Raw genomic sequence first — 25,387 nt, forward strand, 5'->3', positions numbered from 1 at the left:
GACCTCAGCCTGATCCTTTGTTTGTGCCCGCGGCCACACGAGTGTTTCAAAGGGAGACTTTGACACGGCGATAGCAATGCAAATGCGGATAAATTTTGTTATTGCTGATTTGTTTGACATGATTTGAAATGCAAATGCAACTCTACGTCTCTACGGGATGTAGGACCAACGTCCCGGCGGATCCCGGCTTTTTTCCCCCCAAACATGAGCTGGAGGTCATTAAGCGGCACAGAAACCTCGTCGTGATGCCCGTCGCTAGCTATAGATCCTTCCCTCCTCCTCCTCTAGTGTTAAACAATAAGACCGTATTGGCAAGGAAATGGAACTGGATCGGCAGATACGACACACTGAATGATTCGGATCAGACTGGGGGCAAGAAAACTTGATTGGCACATCCCCAGTTTTTATTCTACCACGCCTCGTCTGCTACTACTTTTAATTTGTGATTACCCAATAGCATGGGAAAGTGCCTGCATTTGTTTTTTTTGGGATGTTGAAATCTTTTTCCCGTCCGACTGCGAACCACTGACAGAGAAGCTGAAACCAGTTCATTTTTTGGCATTTTCCCCTTTTCGGTTGTTAAACCATTTCCAGAATAAGTGTTGATGTCCTATTTTATTGATCATCTTGGTAATAAAATGAAATTCTGGCCCTTCCTTGCTTCTTGGTCAATGGCAACAGCAGCCTGTTTGGGCTTCATCAGTGACGTTTATACGCCCCGTGCCAAACGTCTAAAAGGACCCAAAAATGCAGAAAACATCGCTTATTGCCGTTTTTTTTGTTTTTTTTTAAACAGTGATTTAGGTGGATTTTGTAGTTTGAACAATGTGAATAACACCCTTATATGAGGTGTGCTAAAAGGATAAAATTCACTGTTCCTACATGGATTTTTATTTCACTTTGTGTACGTTTTCAGTGTGAGGATGTTGCTTAGTAAATATACACGTCCCTCCTGCTCAGACTCTCGATATTTAAAGTCAAAGCAAACTCCTGCTGCTGCTGCTGCTGTTCTTCCTCTCCAGTGCAAGTACAAGGCAGTGCAGTCCGCCACGTCTCCTGGGCTTTCAGTGTCACACCCGCTCAGATGATGCTACAGGCTAACTAGCGCTGCCAAGGCTGCAGAGATATACTGTTTGTGCTTTCCTGTAGCAGCCTGTGGTCGCCACCTCGTCACCGATGCCATTTTGCATATTTTCTTTTCTTAAGACACTCCTCATTTGGCTCATTTCCATCTCTTCCTGCTGCAGTTCCAACACTTGATCCTTCTTTTCCTGCTCGTTTGTCAGATGTGTTAATTCATTTATTTATTTATTTTTTTTTCTTTTAAATTTAGATATGTCTGTCCTTCATGCAACATTATGTTATGATACAGTGTACTGTACAGGGCTGCGGTTAAAGGCAGGGCTACTCCAGGTAGATGTCCTCTGTGGGGCACGAGAACTCCACAAACTCTTTGTAGTACAACTGGAAGGCTTTCCTGAAGGAAAACAAACAAACAAACAAACAAACGGTCATTTCTAATCCTTAATTCAAAGTTTTAATTTCTAGTTTAGTGTTAAACAGAAACTGCAAATACAGAAAATCCAAAGAATAGAATAGAATAGAACAGAACTTTATTGATCCCTTTGGTGGAAACCTCATGGAAACAACAACACCACCAACATAAATGCAGAGTTAGTGTGCCGATAGTCGGTGACGCGAGCCGAGTCGGTCGCATTTTGCCTGGGAAAACATCTGCTTTCTGTCCTCCCTGCAGCTTCTATTTGTGTTTTCTCAATTGCAGTTAGTTGTTTTTTTGTTTTTTTCCATCAAAATTCAGAGCCTGTAATGTCAGCTTGATGAAGATTCTCTTAATGTGCTTGTGTTGCTCTGGTGCAGATGAGAGCAGCTTTAACACAGATTACACGTCTGCACGTGGAAACAGAGGCGAAGCAAAATACGCAAATCTCCTCCATGCAAAGTATTAATGTATTTCATACATGCCGGCAGGTCCAACTCACCCGACTGACTCGGCAAGAGGTTTGGTGGAGTTTTCAGACACAAACACGTGGCAGGCAAATCTCTGGTCCGCTGGGTGCTTCGTAATGAAACCGAAATACCTGCAGATAAGACGGACAAAACACTTCAGAACACTTCATTCTTTGTGTCACATATCAGCAGCAACATGCTGTTTTGCATTTCATCCGAGAGCAGGCAACAGGTTCAGAAATCAAATCCAGCGTTTGACGTCAGAGGGGGAAAAAAAACGTTCGACTCCTGCCGTCACTTACTTGCTGTTTTTGGGGTGATAGCCACAGAAGGAGACGTTCTTTAGCTGGAAGAAGTGACTGCACTCGTTACTCTGTCAGCAGGACACAGAAAGAACAGGCGGGATAAATGTCCGAGCTCGACATCAACAAGAACGAAGCGTTTATTCCAGTAAAAATGCCAAACGTTTTCTCATTTTTTAAATGTTTTTCTTTGTTCAGTGTCTTGGTAAACTGGACTGATTTGGGATTTGTATAATTTGTGACTATAATCTGCTGCAGCATTCTGTTGCTAAATTTAAGTGATTAATAGTTCGTTCACTTTTTTAAAAAATGCAGTTCTTCTATAAGATTTATCTCATAAATAACTTTTGAATTGAAATTATAAATGTTCAACATGTAAAACCTGAATATGGAAAGCAACGAATGACGAGTTGTCAGATAAATGTAGTAGATAAAAAAAGTCCCAACGAGTTTAAAGGGGCTGAAAATGGAAATAATTCAGGAAGATCTCCTCCGTCACAGGTTTGCCTGCAGTTGCAGCTTGCAGCCACACGGGGGAGACGTGCCTCAATGGCTCAGATCAGATTCTGGTGTGAACACCAGCTTTTATTTGACGAAAGGCCACAAAGCTGCATGTAAGTTATTCCACTTTAGAGAGACAAAGGGACAGTCAGAGTCTTACTCTGTCGCAGGCGTAGTAATCCTCCTGAACTTCGAGCTTGATGCCTTTCACGCTGATCTCCAGGATGCAGGACGAAGGCGGATTGTGCTTGACTGTCATCCTTCTGTTGGTGGCAATCTGGAAGAAAAAAAAGTCAAGACATGATTCTTAAAATGTAACAAACAATTCTATACTAGATAGAATACGCTTAAGCTGGTATATTACAGTTCATCCTGTTGTTGACATTCTTTATTTCTTTATTTTTTTATTTTCTGCCACGTTCCTAAAGTATGGAGTAGTGAGAGTGCCAAATTACAAAAACAAATCAATAAAAGAATAATAAAATAAAAGAGGAAGTAAATAGAATAACAATAAAAAAAAATAATAATAATGTGGCAATATAAAGCAATAATGAATCCATAAAAGAAAAAGCAAATAAAAGTAGAAATATAGACAAATAAAATAAAATTAAATATATTTTTTATTCTTTTTATTTTAAAATTTATTTTTTATTATTTTTATTTTTTTATTTTTTATTTTTAAATAAAATAAAATTTTAATTATTTGTTTCATTTTTATTTTTTTATATTTATTTTTTATAATGTCACTTTAAAAGCACATGTTTCCTGTGCTTTTAAAGCGACATTATAAAAGAATCAATAAAAATAAATACAGTTTAAAAAATGAAAAAAAATATTATTTTATTTATTTGTCTTTATATTTCTACTTTTATTAGCTTTTTCTTTTATGGATTAATTTTTTAATAATATTGCTCTATATTGCCACATTATCTATTGACTTCTTTTTATTTCCACTTTTATTTTATTATTTTTTAAAATTCTTTTGTTGATTTATTTTTGTAATTTGACACTCTCACTGCTCCATACTAACGTGTCGTCTGCATGATTACCAAAACCTAATGAGCACAAGTATGGAGGAAATTTTCTATTGTGGACGCTAAAGCCTTCCCTAAAGTGCTTAAACCACATAAGTACATGTGTTGCACTTCCTCCTTTAACATGCTTCCCCATCTTCTGGGAAAATAGCTGCTCATTAGGGGCAATCAGGAAGTTCAGAGACGTGTCCGGGTGTGTGTTCACTATGAGAGAGCAGTGAGTCTTTGTCAGGATGCAACATGACGTCATGGAATCAACGGTGAGACCCGTGTTGCACAGTTTTGTCTGCAACCACTGGTAGCTGCACATTTTTTTATTCCAGCATGAACCTCAAACAGGAGCAGAGAGATCCCGTCCATGTTTCCATATAGCATGTATTATATCTATATAGCACAGTAGAAAAAGATTCATCATGTCCCAACACATCGGATGTAGCATGTCCTACTACATCCTGTTGGATTTTAAAATATGCAACCAGCATGGTTTTCTTGCCGTTCCTCTGCACAGTTGCATCACATGCGCTTTTGTGTTGTACACAAATTTAAACAAGTCTGAGCCACCGATCGTGCAGAAACAGACGACAGCCAATTTCACACAACAGACTGCAGCGGTGAAAGGTTAATGGTATTCTTATGACGACATTGTACATCCCAGTTGTATGCATGCTGCAAAAAACAGTAAGCAGTTTGTGAGGGAAGCTTTACTTTAGATAAAAGGAAAAAGTGTGATTTGGAATGCAGCCTGTGTTGTCAGCAGCCTGGAACGGTCCAACCTTTATGTCGAAAATTATCACTGGAGAAGTAAATCTGTGGCTCTGACTGAGACGCCACACGGCAGCGCTGACGGCGGAGGAGCTGAAGTTTCCCAGGCTAGACGAGGCGCATCAGGTCAGGGCTGCACTGAGGGCACGCTTGTTGTTTTCTTGACATTCGCAAGGTTGTGCACCATGAATTCGTCCCACAGGGTCGGACTGCTGAGGCAGAGTTCTACTGTAACGTCCCGAGGCAGCTGACGGAGAACATTTGGCACGTGGCTGTTCCAAAAGTCACAGCGCTGTGATTACACATTGGTTTTTTGGCTACGGGAACACTGTCGTCTCTCTCCACCCGCCTCCGCTACCTGCCACATTTGGCTCGCTGCGACTTCTTCCTCTTCGCCTAACATTAAATTCAAAGTGACGGGTCGCCGTTCTGACACAGTTTCGGCGATTCGGTGGCCGTCGCAGATGGTGCTCCACGTGCTTACATAACGGGACTTCCAGGAAGCGTTTCCAAGCGTGACAGCGTGAAGTGGATCGAGTGTGGATTTAGTTTTTTAATCGGCGTTGTCTCACAACTTTTTGATTGCACCTCGTACGCATTTATAGATTTATTTGTTTTACACATGCAAACACACAGAAAGGTGCACAACATGGACGCGCTACCTTCTGCATAGCTGCACACAGAACATCGTTTCCTTTGTGGTAGGGCACTTGGACTGAGCCCAGGAACTTGAGCCGGTATCTGTCCATCCATTCGCTGGTCTTCACTGCATAGAGGGGAGAGGAAAAACAGGATAAGAGCCAGAGCTCAGGGAACAAAAATCAAAGGCAGTGAACAACACAGCCCTACATAACATATGGCAGTAATTTATTCAAGCTCTGAAATTCGAGTTAGTTGCTCTTTTTAAAGAGATAAAATAAGTTCAGTTGTAGCTCTGCAGTTGTTTTGTATTTTTTACCCTCATTTATCATTTCATCCTTCCCCCTCCTGCTCTAGCAGCCTAATCTGACAGAGAGGAGCTTCAGAAGTAATGCGTAATTCTCCTCAGAGTTCACTTTAACCTGGAGATCAGAGCTTCCTCCGTACAGGCTCCTCGCAGATTCTCTAAAACACACCAAAGCCTGAGGCAGCGCTGAACCTAGAAACTCTGGGTCTCTCCACCTTTAACTGTGTCTTTCTTGATCTGAGGTGAATCCTAAAACCCAACAGCCTAAACATTCATTCAGCTGCCTTCACAAAGCCAAAAAAACCTAATGGAGGCTTCTCACACATACATCCTGGAAGCCTCCATGTATTTCGTTATAACGATTAAACTGCATTTTGTGGACAATCAGTTAGATCTGTGGAATACTTACGGCTAAATCCGACTGGAGGAACATGTGGACTGACACTAGAACTTAACTCTCTGTCTCCTCCTTGCTGCTGCTTTCTTGCATTACACCTTTCTGTCTCTTCTTGGATATAAATAACTTGTAATTATTGATCACTTTAGGCGTGACACGTGCATCACTGCACTTCTTTACCATCCAGTTCGGGGAATAGATCATCAAATAACAGGTGAAACATCTTCAGTAAACTCAGGTAAGTTTAACTGCCTTTGTTTTAGTCTTCACTGCTGTTTTCACTAAACCTGCTACGATGATGCAGCTTTTCAAGGTTCAATCTCTGTAACAATAACACAATTATAAGTCTACTATTACTTATTACAACATATACTTATACGCCCAAAACAAAATACACTTTTTCCCCCCTTAATTTAAAATTATAAGCCCACACCACAACACGTGTGTACATATTTTCTAAACCGCACAAATCTCAGACCCGAAGGAGAAAAACTAAAACAAAAACATTTTAAAGTTATTTAAATGACCTTTACGACATAGGACAGTCGAAAGAGAGACAGGAAAGTGGGGAAAGGGTTGCAGCAAAGGGCCATGAGCGGGATTCGAACCCACGGCCGCTGCATTGGAGACTATGGCTCCTGTACATGGGACGCCAGCTCAACCAGGTGAGCTAAAGCGGCGACCCTGTAATGCAAGCACTTCTAAATCAGATTCTGATTATTTCATGTCAACTATAGACCATTTTCAGTCAAGCATAGAAATGGAAAGAAATGAAGGAATGGATACACGGCCATGGTTCTCCAATGCAGCGGTCTCCAATCTTTTTTGCACTACGGACCGGTCATTGCACACATAACAAAAAATAAGATTCTCTTCTCTTAATAAGTTTCACAAATGAATAAAATTACTTGCTAAATACGTGTTTAGTTTTTCTTCTGTCTCAGCATCGAGTCTTTCCAAAGAAAAGCTCTCCAGAGACGTTCGTTTTTTTATACATTTCGTTAGACCGACGACTTTGTTTGTGCAGGAAACAAGCACAGACTGAAGTGACGGGAAGACGAGCTCGTCATTTTTCAAAATAAAACACCTTGTAGACTGCGCTGGAAATAAAAATAAAACAATAAACCTTTTTTGTTTTTTTCTTTCTTTCTTTCTTTCTGTGCGGCCCAGTACCAGTCCGCGGCCCGGTGGTTGGGGACCGCTGCTCTAATGCTTCCAGGTGAACTGATTTTGTGTTTGCATGGCTTTCCATGAATCTGTTTCTCAAACATGATACCGTCCACATATGAAGATAAAATAGAACCTATTCACATTTTACTATCTCGTTTTAGAGGATTTTGTAGCCATTAACAACTCCTACTTCCAGTGAATGCTGACAACTGATTTGACGTCATCACTGTAGATTCTCATGTATCTCAGAACACGGACAGAAAACAAACATTTACCACGAGACTAATGGAAGTAACCCACTGAGAACAATAGTGTGTGGGGTGGAACACGTGCTTGGTTAAATGTGGTGCAACTTGAGCTTTTTGTCGTGCAAGAGTGGAAACGGTGCTTCACAACTGTGGCCGTGTGTCAACAGCAGGTAATTTCTCCAAAAATGAAGCTAAACAGCACAAATATTGAAGGACAACAGCTGTGCAAGGCTGTGATTTTGTGCACGGCTCCATTGTCATTTTTAGCATCTTTCCTGAAACACTCAGAGCCAGCCTCCCACACACCCCAGCAGGACCAGTACCTTTGTAGCTCTCGGCGTCCTTGGTCACCTCGATGGCGTAGTAGGCGGGGAAGATCCCTCGGGCGCCGGTCCGCATGTTGTAACCTTCATACCAGTAGTCCTCGGCCTGGACCTCCACCAGCAGCGGGTCGTCCACCTCCAGCTCCAGCTCGTCGTCGTGTCGGGGGACGAACCTGTCGAGACAGACGCTATGAGTGGGACGACCACCTTGTGCAGCATCTGCACCAGAAACGTGCCTCAAATTTAAAGAAATCATTCCCGTGGTCTCCAGATTCTTCTTTTAATAGAAAGGAAACTGTTCGCAGGCTGAGCGGCGTGCATCCTTGAGTTTGAAGTGGTTTCATCTACAATGACTTACAGAAATCCAACTTTTGACAGTTCTGTTAAGGATAAAATACAAAGAAATGATACAACCATGTGCTGCTAATGTCAGCACAGAAATATAGGCTTTAATACGCAAACTACAAAGCCCAATAACACAGTGTATGAAGCCTGCAGCTTTCAGCTATGCATGGATAATGCTCCACACCATCACATGATCTGTTGGTGCACAGAGACGTTCCTGTTCACATGAATGCGTTGCTGTTTCCCGTTCCTGTGTTTTTCATCAGCCTGAGGTCTTTACAGCAGCTGTACGTCCTCGCTGTTAACTGGAGTGTGACTTTTACTGAGGCAATATGAAGAAATTAAGTGTTTTTTGGTGCTCAAACAAAAAAAAAGAAAGAAAGTGAGTGAGTGAGTGGAGCTCAAGGTATTATTCCTTTTTCTCACTCGCATCCTCGTCATTACTGAGATTTACTGTCAGACATGGAAAAGGTTTAATGCATTCATTGAAAGCAACTTGGGAGAAAAAAAAAGTCACTTTTCCAGTGATGATTTATCAATAATAAAACTCCTTTCAACCACATTTAGCTTTTAAACGTCTGAGAAAAACAGCCTAACCGATTCGCTGACTGTGAAAACAAACTGAGAAATGCTGAACATGTATCAGCTTTTCAGCCACCAACTGGAGGCTGTGCGTCCTGGAATATAAAAGACTTTGAGTTGAATAATGTGAAAAAACTGTGTCAAGTGTAAAGGTGTTAATTAAAATGAATGGCAGTCGAGCTAAATCCTGAGATCCACTGACATCTTTGCTAAGAATAACTGTGACGGGGCAACAAAGACGAGCGTTCCTTTCTGACTCCAGAGACGTTTTATCTGAATATTTGAACATTCGTTAGTTAATATGAACATTTTAGTGACTTTTCCAGGTGCACTGACCCTTGTTTTGTGGACACATCCACACACACTGATCTTCACACTTTATGCTCATTTCATTCATCTGTTTAAAGAAATATTGGTTAATTATGGTTGAGCTGACAGCGTGTCTCCTTGCTTACATACTGTGGCCTGTGAGGTGCTCCTAAGTTTCACATTTGTCTGATGTAAGATATAAAAGCCTGGAAAGGAATCACCGAATCTGCATGTGTTCCTGGGATGTAGGTGGTGATGATGATGATGATGATGTCATTCTTCCTCACCTGTAAACTGCTCTGTGGCTCTGATCCTTCTCTTCTCCGTTTATGATACAGGAATATAATCCAAATGACTCTGCACCTTGAACACCAAGAACAAAGAAGTGTCAGCGTCTGTATTAGGCCGGTGAAAGGATTAATGAATGACTTCAAACAGCAACAAAAGTCCGTCACACACAGGAAACACAATCGGAGCGCTTTAGGTTTGCGTTTAAGCACACATGCACTCCCTGGGAACTATAAATCATTCTTTAATTAGGCACGAAACAGATGAGCATTGTGTATTTCTACCTACATCCCCCAGAGACATCCGTGACCGCCTACTCAGATAAACTGTGCTTCTAATGAGTCTGTAGAATACATGGACGGCGTCCAAGAGAACAGCCAGGAAACAACCGCGCAGAAAAACAAACCCCTCCGCCTCTTCCACAGGAATTCTCCCACACATTCGCACCGTGCTGTGGGTCAGTGAATGTCCCAGTGTGTTCCAAAGGTGAGCGCCAGTCTAATGAAGGTAAAAACCTACAATCCTCCATCACAGGATCATCCTCTCTCTCCTCAGGCCGGCGTCGTCTTTCCCACGAGGAGAGGACAAAGATACAGCCATGGGATGTTTCTTAACTCGCTATCTGCTGGGACTGAGGGCTACACATTTTAAAATGAGAGAGCTTACTCCTTATCCCTGCTTAAGGCGAGTGGATTGACGCTGCCTTAGCCGCTTTTGTTAGCAAAACAAACCCAAATCACAACTGTCAGCGGTTGAGTTGCATTGTGGGTAATGCAGGTGCCAATTTTTGGAAAGAAAAGCACAGGGGGGGAAAAAAAAAAGTGCCATCTGGTTCTGTTGCATTGATTTTTATCTTAATTAGAGCACAGTGCTAGACCGGGGGAGTATCCAGCCCTCAGAGTTTGTGCCCAAACTGAGGAGCTGCTTCTCCGTCAAAAATGTGTGTTTGCACTGCAGCTTGTGAGGATTAACTAGATCACATTTGAACACAAAACACTGAAGAAGACAGTCAACAAAGCTCCTCAACAAAATTGTCACATATGTACTAAAAAGCTCCAGGTGGTATGAAAATATTTGGCAGGTTCAGCGACATAAAAAAAAAGCACAACATGACTTATAAATAAACTTTCTGCTTGTGTCATTGCCTTTTTATACCCCTCCCCAGTTCTTCCAAATACCTTCCATAGAACCGCCAACGCCAGTAAAAAGTCTGTGTTTGATCTAGTACGGATGAGAAGGCGAGAAATCCAAGAAAGTGCAAGCTGTTTCTGGCTCAGTGTCCTTTCACCCTGCAGGCTGTTTAAACGTCCAGCTGGGTTTGTGTTCCCAGTGTGCTGCTGTCAGACTGCTGATAACAACATCAACAGAGCAGCAAAAAACTGCAGCTTTTATTTACAAGACTGAGAAGCTGAACTGACAATACTGAAATTATACAAAACACGTTAACACTGATGGTACGCTGCTGCTAAACGCTACTTGCAAAAACCCTTCAGTCATTCGCAGAGTTTTCCCGAATGTGACAGCGTCATGATGTGGATGGTTTTCTGTGCTGTGCGAAAAAATTTCTGAACATCTCTGTGACTCTGCTTCATCAGCTCCGCTGCTTTAAGCCTTGAACGCCACGCTGCCAATTTGGCTAGACAGCATTCACTCCGGCGTTGTTGTATGTTTAAAGGGAATTACACAGAAGAGCAGCCTGCAGTGCTGATGTGCTTCTTTGGCTGTTACATGCAATCATGTTTGGGGAATTTAAATCAAATCAAGTTTATTGTCGTCGAGAGAGCGTTTCTTCAGGATCCAATAACTTAAAGCAATTTAAATAAACAAGTGTTTGCATATCTGGATCAGCAGCATTCTGACAGCTTGTGGCATGAAGCTGTTGATGGTTCTGGAGGTTCTTCCTTTAATGCACCGGAACCCTGATGGCAGATGGTTCAAACAGTTCATGGAGAGGCTGTGAGGAGTCCCTGACAATGTTCAGTGTCCTGCTCCTGCTCTGGTAAAGTTCTTGGACAGAGGGGAGGGAAACTCCGATGACCCTCTCAGCTCCTCTAACTATCCTCTGCCGGGCTTTTCTGTCTGACAAAAAAAGGTTCTGTATGCAGCATTCAGAACCACTGGATGTCTCTAAAGCTCCAGCATCTCAGACCAAAACAAAACACGTTTCATTTACAAGCAGAAAGGTTGTTTTCCAGAGCCAAGGAAACACAGTTTAGCCACTTGACTGGTTGTGCTCCAGACAGGACATGAGGAAACAGATAGATAGAGCAAGAAGCAAAGGCAGAGGAGAGCTGCAAAACAGCAGTGGAGACTCTCAGACTGAAATACAGCAAGTGCACACAAATTGTATGTGCAGAAATGGCCAACAGATTCAAAGGGCGGGAGTCCCATGAACACAGGGCCAGATTGGATTAGAAAACCAGAGATGCTTAGATTACACCCACACAAAGAGTCAGTGTGACTTCATACTCTGCTAATTACTTCACTGTCCTTCCATAGCTCACAGCTGTTTGCACTATATTGATGCAGTGTGTATGTTCTTGCATTTGCACCTTTACAGATTTAGAGGAAGGGATTTAGTGTCCACATGTAGAGTTGAGTCTCAGAAATGAGTGAAACAGACAATACATGTAAAGAAGCACTATGAGGATACCTGATATGCAAAACAGAGGGAACGTCTTTGCATGCTGTCAGTCGTTTAGTTCCAGAGAAAAACCAAACTTGTGACCATCCATCACTTTTAAATATATGTTTTTGACTCTGTAAACAGATGTTAAAGATGTGAGACTGTTGGTATCATGTATCATCAGGGAACATCAGTGACTTACTGGAGGAGCGAGAGCGGCCGTTCATGAAGACGTTGAGGAACTTCTTGGAGAAGTGCAGGTCAGCCTCAGGAGTGGAGTCTTCAGAGAGGCAGGCCGTGGCCTCCCTCCGGACTCCTCCTATCCGATGCTCGTCGTCCTCGTCCTCCTCCTCGTACTCCTCCCCGATGGCCGACTCGTAGGGGGACGAGACGCAGTTGTCGTAGACGGTGGCCGAGTCGCTGTCGTCGCTGTAGCCTTGGTAACACTGCCGGAGACTGACGAGCTCCAGCTGAGCGTGCTCGTCCACCACTAGCGTGTATTTGACCGAGTCGTACGATAAACCGCTGGCCTCCGAGCTCATGGAAGTCCTCGGTGGGACAGCTCTGCTGCCGCCACCGTCTCCCTTTCCTCCCCCCTTCCTCATCCTTCTGTCCATTATTATCCTGTCCACATCCTCGTCCTCCCCGCAGTAGCTGTCGTCCGTGGCGTCGACATATTCCACCGATGACCCGGCCCTCAGCATGGCCCCGGCCCCCGTCCCCTTCAGGCTGAGGTCCAGGGCGAGGGAGGAGCGAGCTGAGATGGCCATGCTGGGTGGTGTGATGAGGGACTCTACGCAGGAAGCATACGAAGGTGGCGGGACGTAGACCTCGTCCTCCTCAAAGATGGAGGGGTTGGTCCGGTCCGGGAGGGGCTGATAAGGAGGTGGACCCTCTGTGTCGGAGCTGATGGACATGCGTCCCTGCTCAGTCTGCTGCGAGAGGAACGGCCGGTCCTGCACGTTGGGGGGTTCCAGAGGGTCTGCAGAACGCTGCACGGGAGTCAGATAGATCTCCTCTGTGGGCTCCAGGTGAACATCCGTGTGGTATCGAATCCTCTCCCGGTGGTTCCCGCCGCCATCCGCCTTCCCTGCAGGGTACAGAGGAGCTGGTGTGTAGTTCTGCGGCGGCGGCGGTGCTGGTGGCTTCTCCTGGAGCTTCGAGCGCGTGGCGGCCGCCGTGGAGGAGCCGTGCGAGTGTCCCGAGGTGTGGCTGTGTCTGCAGGGGGCGTCGGTGGAGGTCCCGCGGTCTTTGGTCTGCGCTCCGCCGCCCTGCACCTTGTCCTCGTCGCTCAGGCAGCTGTGCTCGCGTGGAGGCGTGAGGTCACCTACAGGGAGCGCACACACCAGCAGAAACACGCAGACGGCCACGCAAGCGCAGACACACAACGGCCAGACGCACACACACAGTAGAAACACATGAGATGCAGGCATGACCGACAGACGCGAAGGCAGACATGGCAGCGAATGCACAGGCAGATAAAGTAAAGCACAAACACGGAGAGAGAAAAGTAGAAATGGTTAGGTAACGCATGTCAGGAATCGGGATTACGCAGCTAAATCCCCATTACTCATCAAATTCAGCCAGGAGAAGGTGATTGATGTGTTATGTCATAATCCAGGAATGATATGTGTGCTGTGAACGATGCGGCTCTGGTGAGGCCACGTGGCAGCAGGTGAGCGTTCACACAGACTGCAGCTTTTATGTGGGCCGGCTCAGCACAACACCGACATGTTTCCCCCTCAAACGAATAAAAGTCTGCATGTTTGTTGCGTAACAATGCATCATCACAGACAGCATTCGATGCAACAGTTAATCCTCTTTTCATGTCAGAAATGACAGCCGGAAAATTCCTGGCGGAGACGCACCAACTTCTGCACTCCATCACTTTGATTTGCAATCCAGAGTTTTATCAGACGACTCATAAAACAGACTTCTTTGGTGCTTTGGGAAGTCGTTTGCGTATAATTACATTTGCGTAATAGCCCCATTTCTATTCATTAGCAACACAGTAGGTCTAAGAGTTCTTAGTGAGAGGAGAAATGAACTGTGTGACTGTGGAAATGAACGACAGAAAGTGTGCACCCGAGGCACCTCCGAACTGGGCGTGTGTCCAAAGAAACGCTGAAATGCTGCTGGTTAAACAGCTTTCTTGTTTTTTTTTTTCATAGGTAGAGACTGTAATCTTTATTTTTTTTTACCAAATGGCGAAACAGGTGGAACACTGGCAGGAACATCTAAATAACATTAACTCTCAAACACACGAATTTTGCACATTTTGTTCTGTTGTTTTATTTATTTTATTTTATTCACTTATTTTTAATTTTTTAAATAGTATTTAACTTTAGCTCTTTTTTTCTGTTGTGATTGGAGTTTTTCTCTTGCTGCTGTTCCACAGGAATTTCTGGGATAAATAAAGTATTTCTAAAAACAGCTCAATTTGCTGTAGAGTTGATTTCAACACTGAATGAAAGTCCTTATTTGTTGTATTCATTTTTCTTTTCCACGGGTGTGTTTTAACATAGTTCAGATAACAAGTGATATTTCCCAACAAGTTGGCAGTGAGTTTGGTCGCCTCACGTGGTGTTTTGAACGGCGCTGTAACAATGAGCGATGACAGCTCCCAGCTATATAAACCATGAACACAAACACACAGCGCCTCGGCTAGCAGCTAATCCGAGTCCCTGAGGACCGCAGAGGCGCACAGAATGCAAATCACACATGCGTTCAGTGAGATTGTCAGCCAGCAGCAGCAGCACAGGACGATATGTGAACAGATTCTGGACTGCACATCAGCTGACACTTCAACTAAAACTCATGAAGACGTGGTGGGAAAAAGGAAAGCTCACCTGTTTTCAGAGGCGAGGACGAGCCCGAAACCTTCTCCTGCCAGCTGTACTTCTTGCCAAAGGAGTTGTTGTTTAATGTGTCCTGAAAGAAAACAAAAAGAGGAAGAAGAAGAAGAAGGGAGTGGTGAGAAAGAGATGAGACCAGGAGGAACGAGAGAGAAGTTTGAATCCTGACACAATGTGTACAACTTTTTTTTTTTCTGTCTCTCCCCTCCTCTTTCTCTCTCTCTCTCGCACACAAACCTTTTATTCTGTTGAATGAGCAGGGATTCTTTTGTCCGTGCTCCGTGGTGTGCATTTAAAGGGACCAGACGTTTTTAGCAGAGCTGCTGGGAGCCACACAGAGGCTCTAGAGGCTGTACATAGAAACCTGGATAGTTCTCAAACATCTTCTCTCAAACTCTAAAAGGTCAGTTTATCCAAATCACACTACAAAAAGTAAAAATCTAGCCTCATTTGGGGGGAAAAAACAAACTATTTTATGAATAAAAACAGATGATAAACCAACTGCAAATCCATGAAAAGATGGGCGAATGGTGTAAGTGGTGAAAAGAGGACTGAATAATGTATTAGCGGCGGTTTATGAGAGTATTAGGGGGTGTTTTCAGTGACGTCGCTGTTCGGGGTTGTTAGATCCGACCCGGTGCACTTGTGACCACAACCAACCACACCCAGTCCGAGACGCGAGCCAGAGGGGGCAGTCAAACACTTCTGTTCAAGCTATTCTTCGATAAAGTACTGCATAAAATGCATATTTATAATGAAAATGTCTGATTTAATAATGCTCAGCTGCATGGGATCACAACAGCAGCCACACTGCTACACCACACACTCTCACACTGCTTCTACATTTTCAGTTTTTTGTTAAGGTTGTCCAAAAAAGTGCGATCATTGAGGACAAAGTGGATGGTTTAAGTATTCCTAGCATTTTGCCCGCTGCTTTATTATACATGGGAGGAAGGTAGAAGCCTCTAAAAGCAGAGTTGTTGTGTTTGGATTACACGAGATGTCAAAGGTTAACCTATGAACGTGGCCTCTGATGGACAATACGTGGAATTTCAATCATTTAAATTGCAAAAACATCCTGGTCGCATTTTCTGACGGTGGAACAAAGATCAAACCAGTGGAGAGAAGGAATAAAATACACTTAAACACGTTGAGCTACTTCTTCTGATACTTTATTCTCTTCTTTACAAGCAAATGCTTTACTTTTTATCCCACAACTTTTATTTCAAAGTAAGCCTGAGTGATAAAATTGCAGTGAATTTATTTAATGCATGTTTTTAATTATTGTGCAATCATGACTAGCGCACCTTGATGAAGTAGCTAAAATTCAAATTAAACCATTTTCTCATTAACAATAATCAGTAATTATCCACACTGACTGAAATCAAATATGTTATCGTGGTAAACGTTTCTGCTATACGCTTAGCCACATTTTAAAGTTTCACTGCTTTGCAGATTCACATTCTCATTTAAAAAAGGTCTTCAGAAGTTGTTCAGATTCGCTCCAGAATAAAATAAGCTCGTCTTAAGCCAGAGCTCCACATCTCCACCAACTTTTAATTAAGTATAATTTTTGTGTGATCTTGCTAACAGAGAGACAGAATAACAAACGTATGCCTTGGAATAAAGTATCATCATTGCACATTGGAGTGATGTGTAATGAGTTGCACATATATGACTCTAAATTAGCCAGTGTGCATATTACGTACTTCTTCTTCGAGTACATCTTTGGTACTTTAGGTGCATCTTAATCCTAACACCTTCATTCTTTCATTCAATTCCAACATATAACATATAACAGAGTTGTTGTACTCTGTGTGTATTCCTACTTATAATCCAGTAAGAGATCTGAGTACAGACTGTGGTACCATGTCCCAAAATGTAGATGCGAAAGCGCTGAAATAATTTGAAAAGTCACACATAAGCGTAAAATCCTTCAGAAAACACATTCGTTTAAAGGTGTGAAAGACAGACAAGACTCGGGATGGGTATTGTGGTGAGGTGTTAGATTAAAGCAAATGTATTGGCACCAGCTATGTAACGCCTGGTAAATAAAGCTGTTCAGTTATTCTGCCTGTGGTTTATTTATTCTGCTTTCATTTACTCTCACTGCTTTTATACTGGCTACAGAGGGAAGCTGTTCCATGAAAATAAAAGCAAAAAAATAAAAAAAAGTGAACTACCTACAGTCCTCAAATATATTCATACCCTCCCGTTAAAGAAGGAAAAAAACAGCTGCTGTAATTCGTCCGGGACAGTTTTTTGTTTTTTTAAATTATTCTTTTCAACCACAATTCAAAAGCAATGTCTTATTTCACTAAATTATAATTTAACAAATTTTTATTTATTATTACTTTTTTCAGTTTCTACTTATTTGAGTGACTGTTGTGAATTTCTTTAATGGACGGGGATGAATACATTTGACGTGAATGTAACTGTGAATAATGATAGTAATTTAGCAGGTAAGGGGCCAGACTTATTTATTATTATTTATTTATTTTCTCTCAGGAATTGGTAGAAACACCAGCTAGAAGAGAGTCAACACTGGACACAGACACACTTCCACATGAATCACTGCACTGCTCAGATCAACACGTGTCAATAAACGACTGTTTAAGCTCAACTTAAAAGACATGATCTGCAACATTATGCTTCAAAAGCTGTGAAGCAAGATTATAAATCTATCATCTCACAGGACTTATAGTATCTGACAGTCTTTGTGTCTTGTTGGCGCAGTCAGACGAAGACATCGGTGGTTTAAATCTGGGCTCTGGATGAGAGAAGACGGTAAAGGTGGATGCGAGCAGATGGAAGGAGAACTGGAAACTCCTGTGACGACGACAGGTCCAAAATAAGATCCAGTTCTCCTCCTCCTCCTCCTCCTCCGTCCACCCACCACGCATGACTCACTTCCTGTCTACGCGTACCAGGCGGAGACAGGGCTGTTGCCGTGGTAACCGGTGAATCAGCAGCCTTGATCTGAAGTCTGTTTTCTTTTCTTTTTTTTTTTTTCTTGCCATTGAGACAAGAAGATCAGCGCTGGTGTTGAGTGTATCGGTGACTCAGCTCTGCATGGAGGTGACTGTGACGACACACGACCTGAACAACAACTGGACGTTTCCTCCGATCTCAGAAATGAACTCAGCGGGTGCTAATAAAACCGATAATAAACTGGACTTATCTGGGAGGGCGTTTGTCTTGATTGACAGTTCTCTCAGCCTATCACAGACTTTCTGAGCTAAATTGACCATATTTGTCTTTTCCTTGTGCAGTAAACTACAAAAATGAAGGTAAATGAACAAACATGTTGTACATTTTCACTAAAACGCTCTAAATTATAAGGAAAAAAATCAATCTGCTGTTCTAGTTAGCAGATAAACTATTAACAAATATAAACAAAATGATTCTAATAAATGTGCCTCTTTTTCAACAAATTCTGGACTTTGCAAATGTGCAGAGCTGTATCTGGGTAAAACTTGGAGCGTAGTACAGTAGAATTAGTAGTAGTAGTGCACGGCATTTGCAGTTGGACATAAGGAACGTGCCAGACGAGCGATTAGAGTCGGACTCGGATTAAGACGAAGGAATCCTTCCTGACGTCTGTCTCCGTGTCCATTGAATCACACGAGTGAAACAAAACCTTCCCTGTTTGTGCAAAGTGCTCATTACACTGTGCATATTGCTGCTTCCTTTGCTTTTTTAATTTAGTAGTATTTATTTTAAAATGGGGAACAAATCTATTCTGACCTGCTTTTGTTTTTTTTTTTTAAACCTCTGCATCAAAAATAACTTGGATTTTTCATCCAAGTTTGACAAATTGACACAAGGGGATCTAAAAATATTGCTCTTCAAAAGCCTTCAACCCTGAGCAGTGTTCAAGGCTGCTTTTGTTCAACCACACAACTCTGCCAAATGACGCAGAGCCAAATGTATATTTTGCATTTTTACTGATCCACTGACCTGGAAACAGCCACCCAGTGTGCTGCTCTCTCTCCCTCTCTGTCTTCTGACAGTGTCAGTCTGCGGAAAACCGACTGGGAATCATCAGCGATCATCTCTCTCATCTTTGTTTCGTCTGCGCTGCCTGAATAAACCTTCGCTGTCAGCTCTGCTTGAACTGGCTGAGCTGCTGCAGTGTCTCAGTTATATGACAACAAAAAGCCACCACGAAACACCACCGTTGTTGTTGTTGTGAGCATGTTATCCAGACGTCAGAATCAGTTGGATTTTAATCGTCACATGGTTGGGATCTTTTTGTCAGCATTTGTAGGACACAGACTAGCTTTGTACTTTATTAGATTTAAAGGAATGAAAACACACTGGACCGCCTTTAATAATAAGCTGATATTACTTGGGGATTTGTGGCAGCATTATTTCACTGCATTTTTAATTAAAACTGTCTCATTTAACACATTTAACAGGTTCATATAGTGCACCCATTTCTTCATTGTTAGCCAATTGGGATTCCTAAATTAAAAGCCAAACGTCCAGCAAAAAGCTTTTCTGACATCTTAAGATTGTTAACTGAAGAATAAAATAATGGTTTATAGAAGCACAGCTAGACCCTCACATAAACCAGACCAGAAGAAACAACCACTGAGCTCCACCTGAAGCGTCCAGAAATCTTCTGCAACAAGATGCTGCTTCATGTCTTCACACATTTCAGGGAACATTCATACACTTAACAATAAAATATTTGATTTGTCTAGTTGTTGCACAAAGGGGAGGGCAAACGACGTCCCAGCAGACAGGAGAAGACCTCCCAAGAAGAAGAAAAACGTTAGAGAGCAATTATTTCCTTTTTACACTTTTGTGGCTCTGACAGCTCCAACAACACACGCGAGAACAAAAGGCGCAGAGGCGAGTACAGTAAGCTTGTTTCCACTTCACGGAAACTGGGCAAAGAACAAAGCGCAGACAAATATAGAGCTGCTTAGTTGATCATGTTGACAGGCTGCACTGCGGGGGCGTGTGTGTGCGTTCGAGTCGCAGGAAAACTCACTAGCGTTCATATCCAAGTTGCATAACAGGAGGTCCACCATGCAGGCGTTCACATTCCTGCTAAAGCACAGTTTCTTTAAATGTAAATGCACAAAGGGGCGTGACATGTGTAACACTGCAATGAACAGCATTTAATTTGATCCCTTCAATTAATTATTCATGCCCCGAATTGCTCAATCTTGCCCTCGGACAATTTAATTCCCTCCAGTTAATAGGTGTCGGCAGGAGGGTGGGAGCTTTGATTTGTCTGTAAAGTGTCTGAATTCATTCTCCTCAACTAATATTTACACGGTTTGAATAATCGTGCGACAGCGTTTGTCTCGTGTAGCTCACTGGTCTTTTCTCTCTGTAGCTTTTCAAGTTCAATAACATGAACAATTACAACACAATTCTGCACAATGCACGTGCCCTACACTTGGCTGCATTACCCATCATGCCTTACCTGCACATGTAAAAGGTGCACACACTCTTTATTATGTATTTATGTACACCCTCGCTGTCCTTTTCCCTTCCTTGTCTTGTTTCTTACTGGCCTTCATTTGTATTTAGCTGCTCTAACGTGTGAATTTCACCCAGTGAGGGATCAATAAATCCCATCTGATCCCAAAACTGGGTCAGATAACTACGATTAATATAAAAGTGCTGAACTCCCAGAGCGCTGTCTAAAACTTTGCAGCTCTACAGAGACTTTTAGCCCATTTTATCTCATAGTTTTGGTTCACTGCACAGTTTACTCACTGCTCTAATCAACTCTGTCGCCTGCAGCAGCAGTCGGCGGCTCGTTTCACCTAACGAGATCTGATAAACCCACTTTGCACCACCTGCCCGGCGCTAAACACGAGGTTAGCCGGTGCATAAAGGTGGAGCGCTTGGCTGCTGCTAAAGGTTTTCGGAATGAATCAAACTGAAGGCCACAGATGCATCAATGTGAACTAAGGAAAGATTTTCTTTTGCCACTTCAAGTTTTACATGAAGTCAGAGACACAACAACTGTGTCAAGTGTCACCAGAAAAAAATACATATTTAGGTTGAAGTGAAGAAGCCCTTTAGCCGCCCTGTGACTTATCACAGGTGCAGGTGATGTTATCATAGAGCATCAAAGCTCATGAGGAGGCTGGAGGTGTGGAATGTCTCACATGAGAGATCGCTGTTCACCTTCTTTTACTTACGTTTATCTCGTAACCATGACAACAAAGCTTTTACAACCTCAACCACAGCATTGTCATTGAATTTTATCAGCGATTTGCAACGTTTGAAGGCACGAACCGAGAACGTCCTTGTCCAGAAACGGACGTCACATCAGGAAATGCTTGTACGTGTTGCTCTGGAGTGCACATATGAACAGTTTTTCATTCATACCTGCACTGTCGCACACACAACCTCTCCCAAACGCGCACATTTTGTGTTTGTACATCGAGCCCTTATTGATTCCATACATTCCCTACGCTAAACACTCAAAGTAAGACAAAATGTCCTCCCTCTTAAAGGTTGGCTCTCACAAAGATTGACGTCCGTGGACACACACTCACACAGTCACGAGCTCGAGCAGCATTCAAGCACAAACAGAGACGGGCACCAAGGGAGGGAAAAAAAAAGAAGAGAGAATCAGTGAGTCTTGACAATTGAGGCTATTGTTCAGTCCAGAAAACACATCCTGTCAGAGAAACAATTGTAGTGGATCCAGCGGTGGTGTCCGGCCGCTCCGTTGTCCGCTCTTATTTTCATTTTCGAATGGAATATCTATGTGTCATGTGAAGCCCAGACAGGCAGATACACAGATGGAAAAAAATCAATCCCACTGAGACAACATTTTCTCCAATTTCCCTGATTTTGGATCAATATCCGGCCGTCTGCCAGAACCTGGAGAGTGTGTGTATGCGGCTGTGGCCCTACCTGTGTGCGTGGCACAATCGGGAAGAGGTTAAGGGTCGTGGGTCTCTTGGGCCGGTAAGTATCCATGGTAACAGGTGCTGCGGGGTCCTTGGTGACCGGCGGAGGTGCGATGGCGGACGCCTTGGAGGACTCTTTGTCACCGCGGTAACCGTCAGCACCGTCGATGAGGTCCAAATGCAGCATCTCTGCCTGGAGCTGGCCGACTGCTCCCAGCTCCGCCTTCCCCGACATGCTATTGGTTCCTCGCCTCACACGGCCCTGCAGGGATTGGAGCAAACACGGCATCAGTCAAGTCGGAGGACGAGAGAGAGAGAGAGAGAGACAGAGAGAGAGAGGATGTGTGAGGATGGGATGAGGAGATTGAGCCGGCCAATTAGAAGCTGCTCTGTCTTCAGCAACAACACTCTCATTGCCAATACTGGGCCGCTTTAAGCAGAGATTTATTTCCAGCATCCGCTTTTCATGACAGCATTCACCTGCAGTAATGAGGTGAAATGAAAATGCTCTGCTCCTCAGCGCTCACTTTCATGGCTGCATTTTTTTTTTTTTGTCATTTTATTCTTAGTCTTTTGATGCAGATTGCAGATAAATTTCATTCCATCTGAGTTCTCACCTGCCTGATAATCAGACTTCTTCTTTGCAGGTTGTTATTTTTGCCCTAAACAATCAGTGTGACAACAGGGCGCAATATGTATTATACATGGAAGCTGCAGTCGTGAAGCAGTTAAACAAACGTCGTAGTTGTTAAGGGTTGACTTTCTATAACTTGATTCTCAGCAGACATGAGCGCTGTGTCTATCTTAACCAAGCTTGTTGCTATTTTTGGTCATTAAAAGCCTAAAGATGGCCATGGAGCTCCAAGATCTCCTGGTTCAGAAGTCAAGATGGGGACTGTTCAAGAGGTTCACAGAGGAGGAGAAACAAAACATCAAAGAACTGAAAGAAAAGAAAAAGAAAGCAAAGAAGGAGAAGAAAGAGAGGGAGCTGAAAGAAAAAGAGAAGAAACAGAGAAAGAGAAGGTTCTGGTTCTTCTGAACAAGTCTACCCTTCCTTCTCCACCTTCCTTCTGCCTCCCCCATCTTCCCTTCTCCCTCCTCTTGTCCTCACCCTTTCTTCCTCCACCATCTTTTCCACCCTCAACCAACGCTCCATGAATCCTCTTCTCCTTCCTTCGCCCTCTCTTTCCTCTCTTTCCTTTACCCCGTCTCCCCTCTCTCCTCGATCCCTAACCCTCTCTCCCCTGTTTCCCCCATCCCTAAACCTCTCTCACCCCTCTCCCCCACTCTTCCATCCCTCTCTCCCTCTCCCTCCCCCCTCTTTCCTCCCCCAAAGGGCAGCACGGTGGCTCAGCGATCAGCGCTGCAGCCTCACAGAAACACTTCCACCTGTTTCTGTGGTGAGTTTTTGTGTTCTCCCCGTGCTTGCGTGGGTTTTCCCCGGGATCTCCGGTTTCCTCCCACAACCCCAACAACACAACCCTTAGGCTGATTGGATATTCTAAATTGTCCCCCAAATAATTTAAATAGAAAGAAAAGAAAACATATTTCTGCACGTGTGTGGTTCTACTGAATTCATCACATCTGGCTGCTGGTTGATGCTGTTGGACAAACACTTGTGGTTTTAACAGGACTAAAGGTTTCTGAAGCGTATTATAGATAGAGAAGTGATTCATTGATCATTTGCAGGGAAATAAATTCTTTCAGCTACAATCACAGGTAAGATCCGACATCTGACACTGAACAGAACAGAAGTACTGAATCTTGTCCTGTTTGTGAAATGTGACGTTCAAATGTGTGCAAAACTGTCAGTCAAAACATAATGTCTTAATATAGAGTGTTGAACAACGTACAATGTGATGCCTTGAAGAAAACGTGAAAAGGTCTGAAATATAAAAATGTACAGTGTGCGATAAGTCAGTTGTTTTTTTTGTTTTTTTTTTAAAAATTAATTCAGAATACAAGTAGGGGTCCTCGGACCCTAATAAAGCCAGTCGGTCACAATCAACCATTTTACACTTTTCTTTACAAATTGTACACAGTAGATTGTTTATATGTGTAAAGGTCAGCACCGGGATAATATTCTACACAACGTTTTAGCCAAAAATAAACCAGAGCAGTTGTTAAATTTTTGTGATGAGATTCACTTTGACACACATGAGCAGCACTTGAGAGACAGTAAGTCAGAGGGCACTGGGTTAGTCCAGTCAGCTTCACTTAGCATCACTGTGCGCCACACACACACACACACACACACACAGACAGACAGACACACACACACACTAACTCCCGAGCTGATGTAAACACTTTGACATGGACTCCGGAGTCACTGCTAAGCTTATTATAGTCTTAAGCTCCCTCTTTGCTTCACACGCACAAACAAACGCATAAAACAACAGATACTAGACGCAAATGCAAATAACATATGCACATCCCCAAAATCCTAATCTGTGACCTTAATAACAACTGCGACACGTGCAGAATTGGAAATAACACATAAGCAATAGATCAGCAGGTGAGAGTCTCTTTTAACGAGCACATAAAGCTGGAATTTTGCATTAAAAAAAAGCAGGTCAAAGTTAAGGATAATCCAAATATGTGCCGTTTAAAGTGTCCCATACTGAGCCATATAGCTGTTTTGTTTTTACAGTCTTGGTCTTTCTGGAATAAAATAATATTAGTTAATAGATGTGTGTTTTTGCATCTACTTTGTATGAAAGTAATGTGAAGAAATGTTTTTTTTAAGCAACAGACTGGTTCATAAATAGAAAGATAACAGTTATGTGAACGCTCAGCTGCCATAATAAGCACAGCAGAGCTCTTGAGATAGACACAGTTCCTTCTATATCAACCCACATTTTACACACATAAACAGTAAACAGTACACATGCTAAGAAGAAAAAAAATCATCTGCACAATGAACCGCCTGATTGGTCCATTCTGACCTTGGAGATAACACGCAGCATGTCTGTGTTTTCCCTCAGAAGCGAAGCCGAGCAGGTACCAACATGTGTGTGCGCAGCTGCAGATGGTGAGCCATGCAGCGAGTGAATGGGATGGAGGTTAATCCACTTCTATTGGCTAAGTGTTGCCTTCAAGCACATTTGTATGCAGCGAAACACTCATCCCAGATATCCAGATTCCTGCCTCTCTCGAGAAAGAAAGAAGCCTGTGTGTTTTTGAGAGGGGAGGACTGCTTTAATGGTTTGCTAAAAAAGGGCCAAAAACCTTTGAATTTGGACAATGTTTGTGTAGCTGCAATCCTTTTACTCATGTTTCCTTTATAAAGCGCAGAAATGCAGCTTTTTTTTTTTTTTTTAAAGGTGCATTCAGGCAGCATGTTTTATCTGGTAGCTATCACACGGCCTTGTAGTATTTATCATCAGTCACACGTAAACACATCATATGATTTGCGCCACTGAAACACTGTGAGGTGTAAATAATGGAAGCTGGGCTTTTATCCAGATGATTGTTTTGAATGAAAATCTAGAACAAAAGCAGCAGAGGAAAGCTAATCCGAAAAGACAGACAAAAGCAAAACACAAGAATTGTCAGTGTCATGCACACAGATTATGACACTGAGGTTTGCACGGCTAATTTCTGATTTACTGCCAGTTGTGAAGTGTTTGGTGTTACAATAAAAGACCAGCATGTCACAACTGGATGATTCTGCAGGACGGGAAAGGAGTCGCACCAAAAGGCCACCATTCTGCATCAGTGCAGTAAATAATGTTGTGTAAGTAAAGGAAGTAAAATACATGTGAATTTGAAATTTTACCCCTGGATTCCACCTAATCAAGTTTTGTTTTTATTTTTATATGTATTACTTTGTGTATATGTC

At 42.9% G+C, this 25,387-nt stretch overlaps 1 protein-coding gene across 1 annotated transcript in view; it reads right to left on the reverse strand.

The window, feature by feature from the left end:
- Positions 1-238: 238 nt before the first annotated feature.
- Positions 239-25,387, reverse strand: part of mapk8ip1b (mitogen-activated protein kinase 8 interacting protein 1b) — a 55,368-nt gene continuing 30,219 nt past the window's right edge. The window contains exons 3-12 of the mRNA XM_008299527.1: positions 21,551-21,808; positions 14,651-14,732; positions 12,004-13,128; positions 9,175-9,250; positions 7,652-7,824; positions 5,230-5,333; positions 2,932-3,048; positions 2,271-2,341; positions 2,001-2,099; positions 239-1,477 (exon numbers count right to left, since the gene is read on the reverse strand). Coding sequence (XP_008297749.1) covers positions 1,405-1,477; positions 2,001-2,099; positions 2,271-2,341; positions 2,932-3,048; positions 5,230-5,333; positions 7,652-7,824; positions 9,175-9,250; positions 12,004-13,128; positions 14,651-14,732; positions 21,551-21,808 — 2,178 coding nt within the window. The 3' untranslated portion in view covers positions 239-1,404. The remainder of the gene's footprint in view (positions 1,478-2,000; positions 2,100-2,270; positions 2,342-2,931; positions 3,049-5,229; positions 5,334-7,651; positions 7,825-9,174; positions 9,251-12,003; positions 13,129-14,650; positions 14,733-21,550; positions 21,809-25,387) is intronic.

This window comes from Stegastes partitus, unplaced genomic scaffold (assembly GCF_000690725.1).
Source record: "Stegastes partitus isolate 25-593 unplaced genomic scaffold, Stegastes_partitus-1.0.2 Scaffold1430, whole genome shotgun sequence".
Taxonomy (NCBI): domain Eukaryota; kingdom Metazoa; phylum Chordata; class Actinopteri; family Pomacentridae; genus Stegastes; species Stegastes partitus.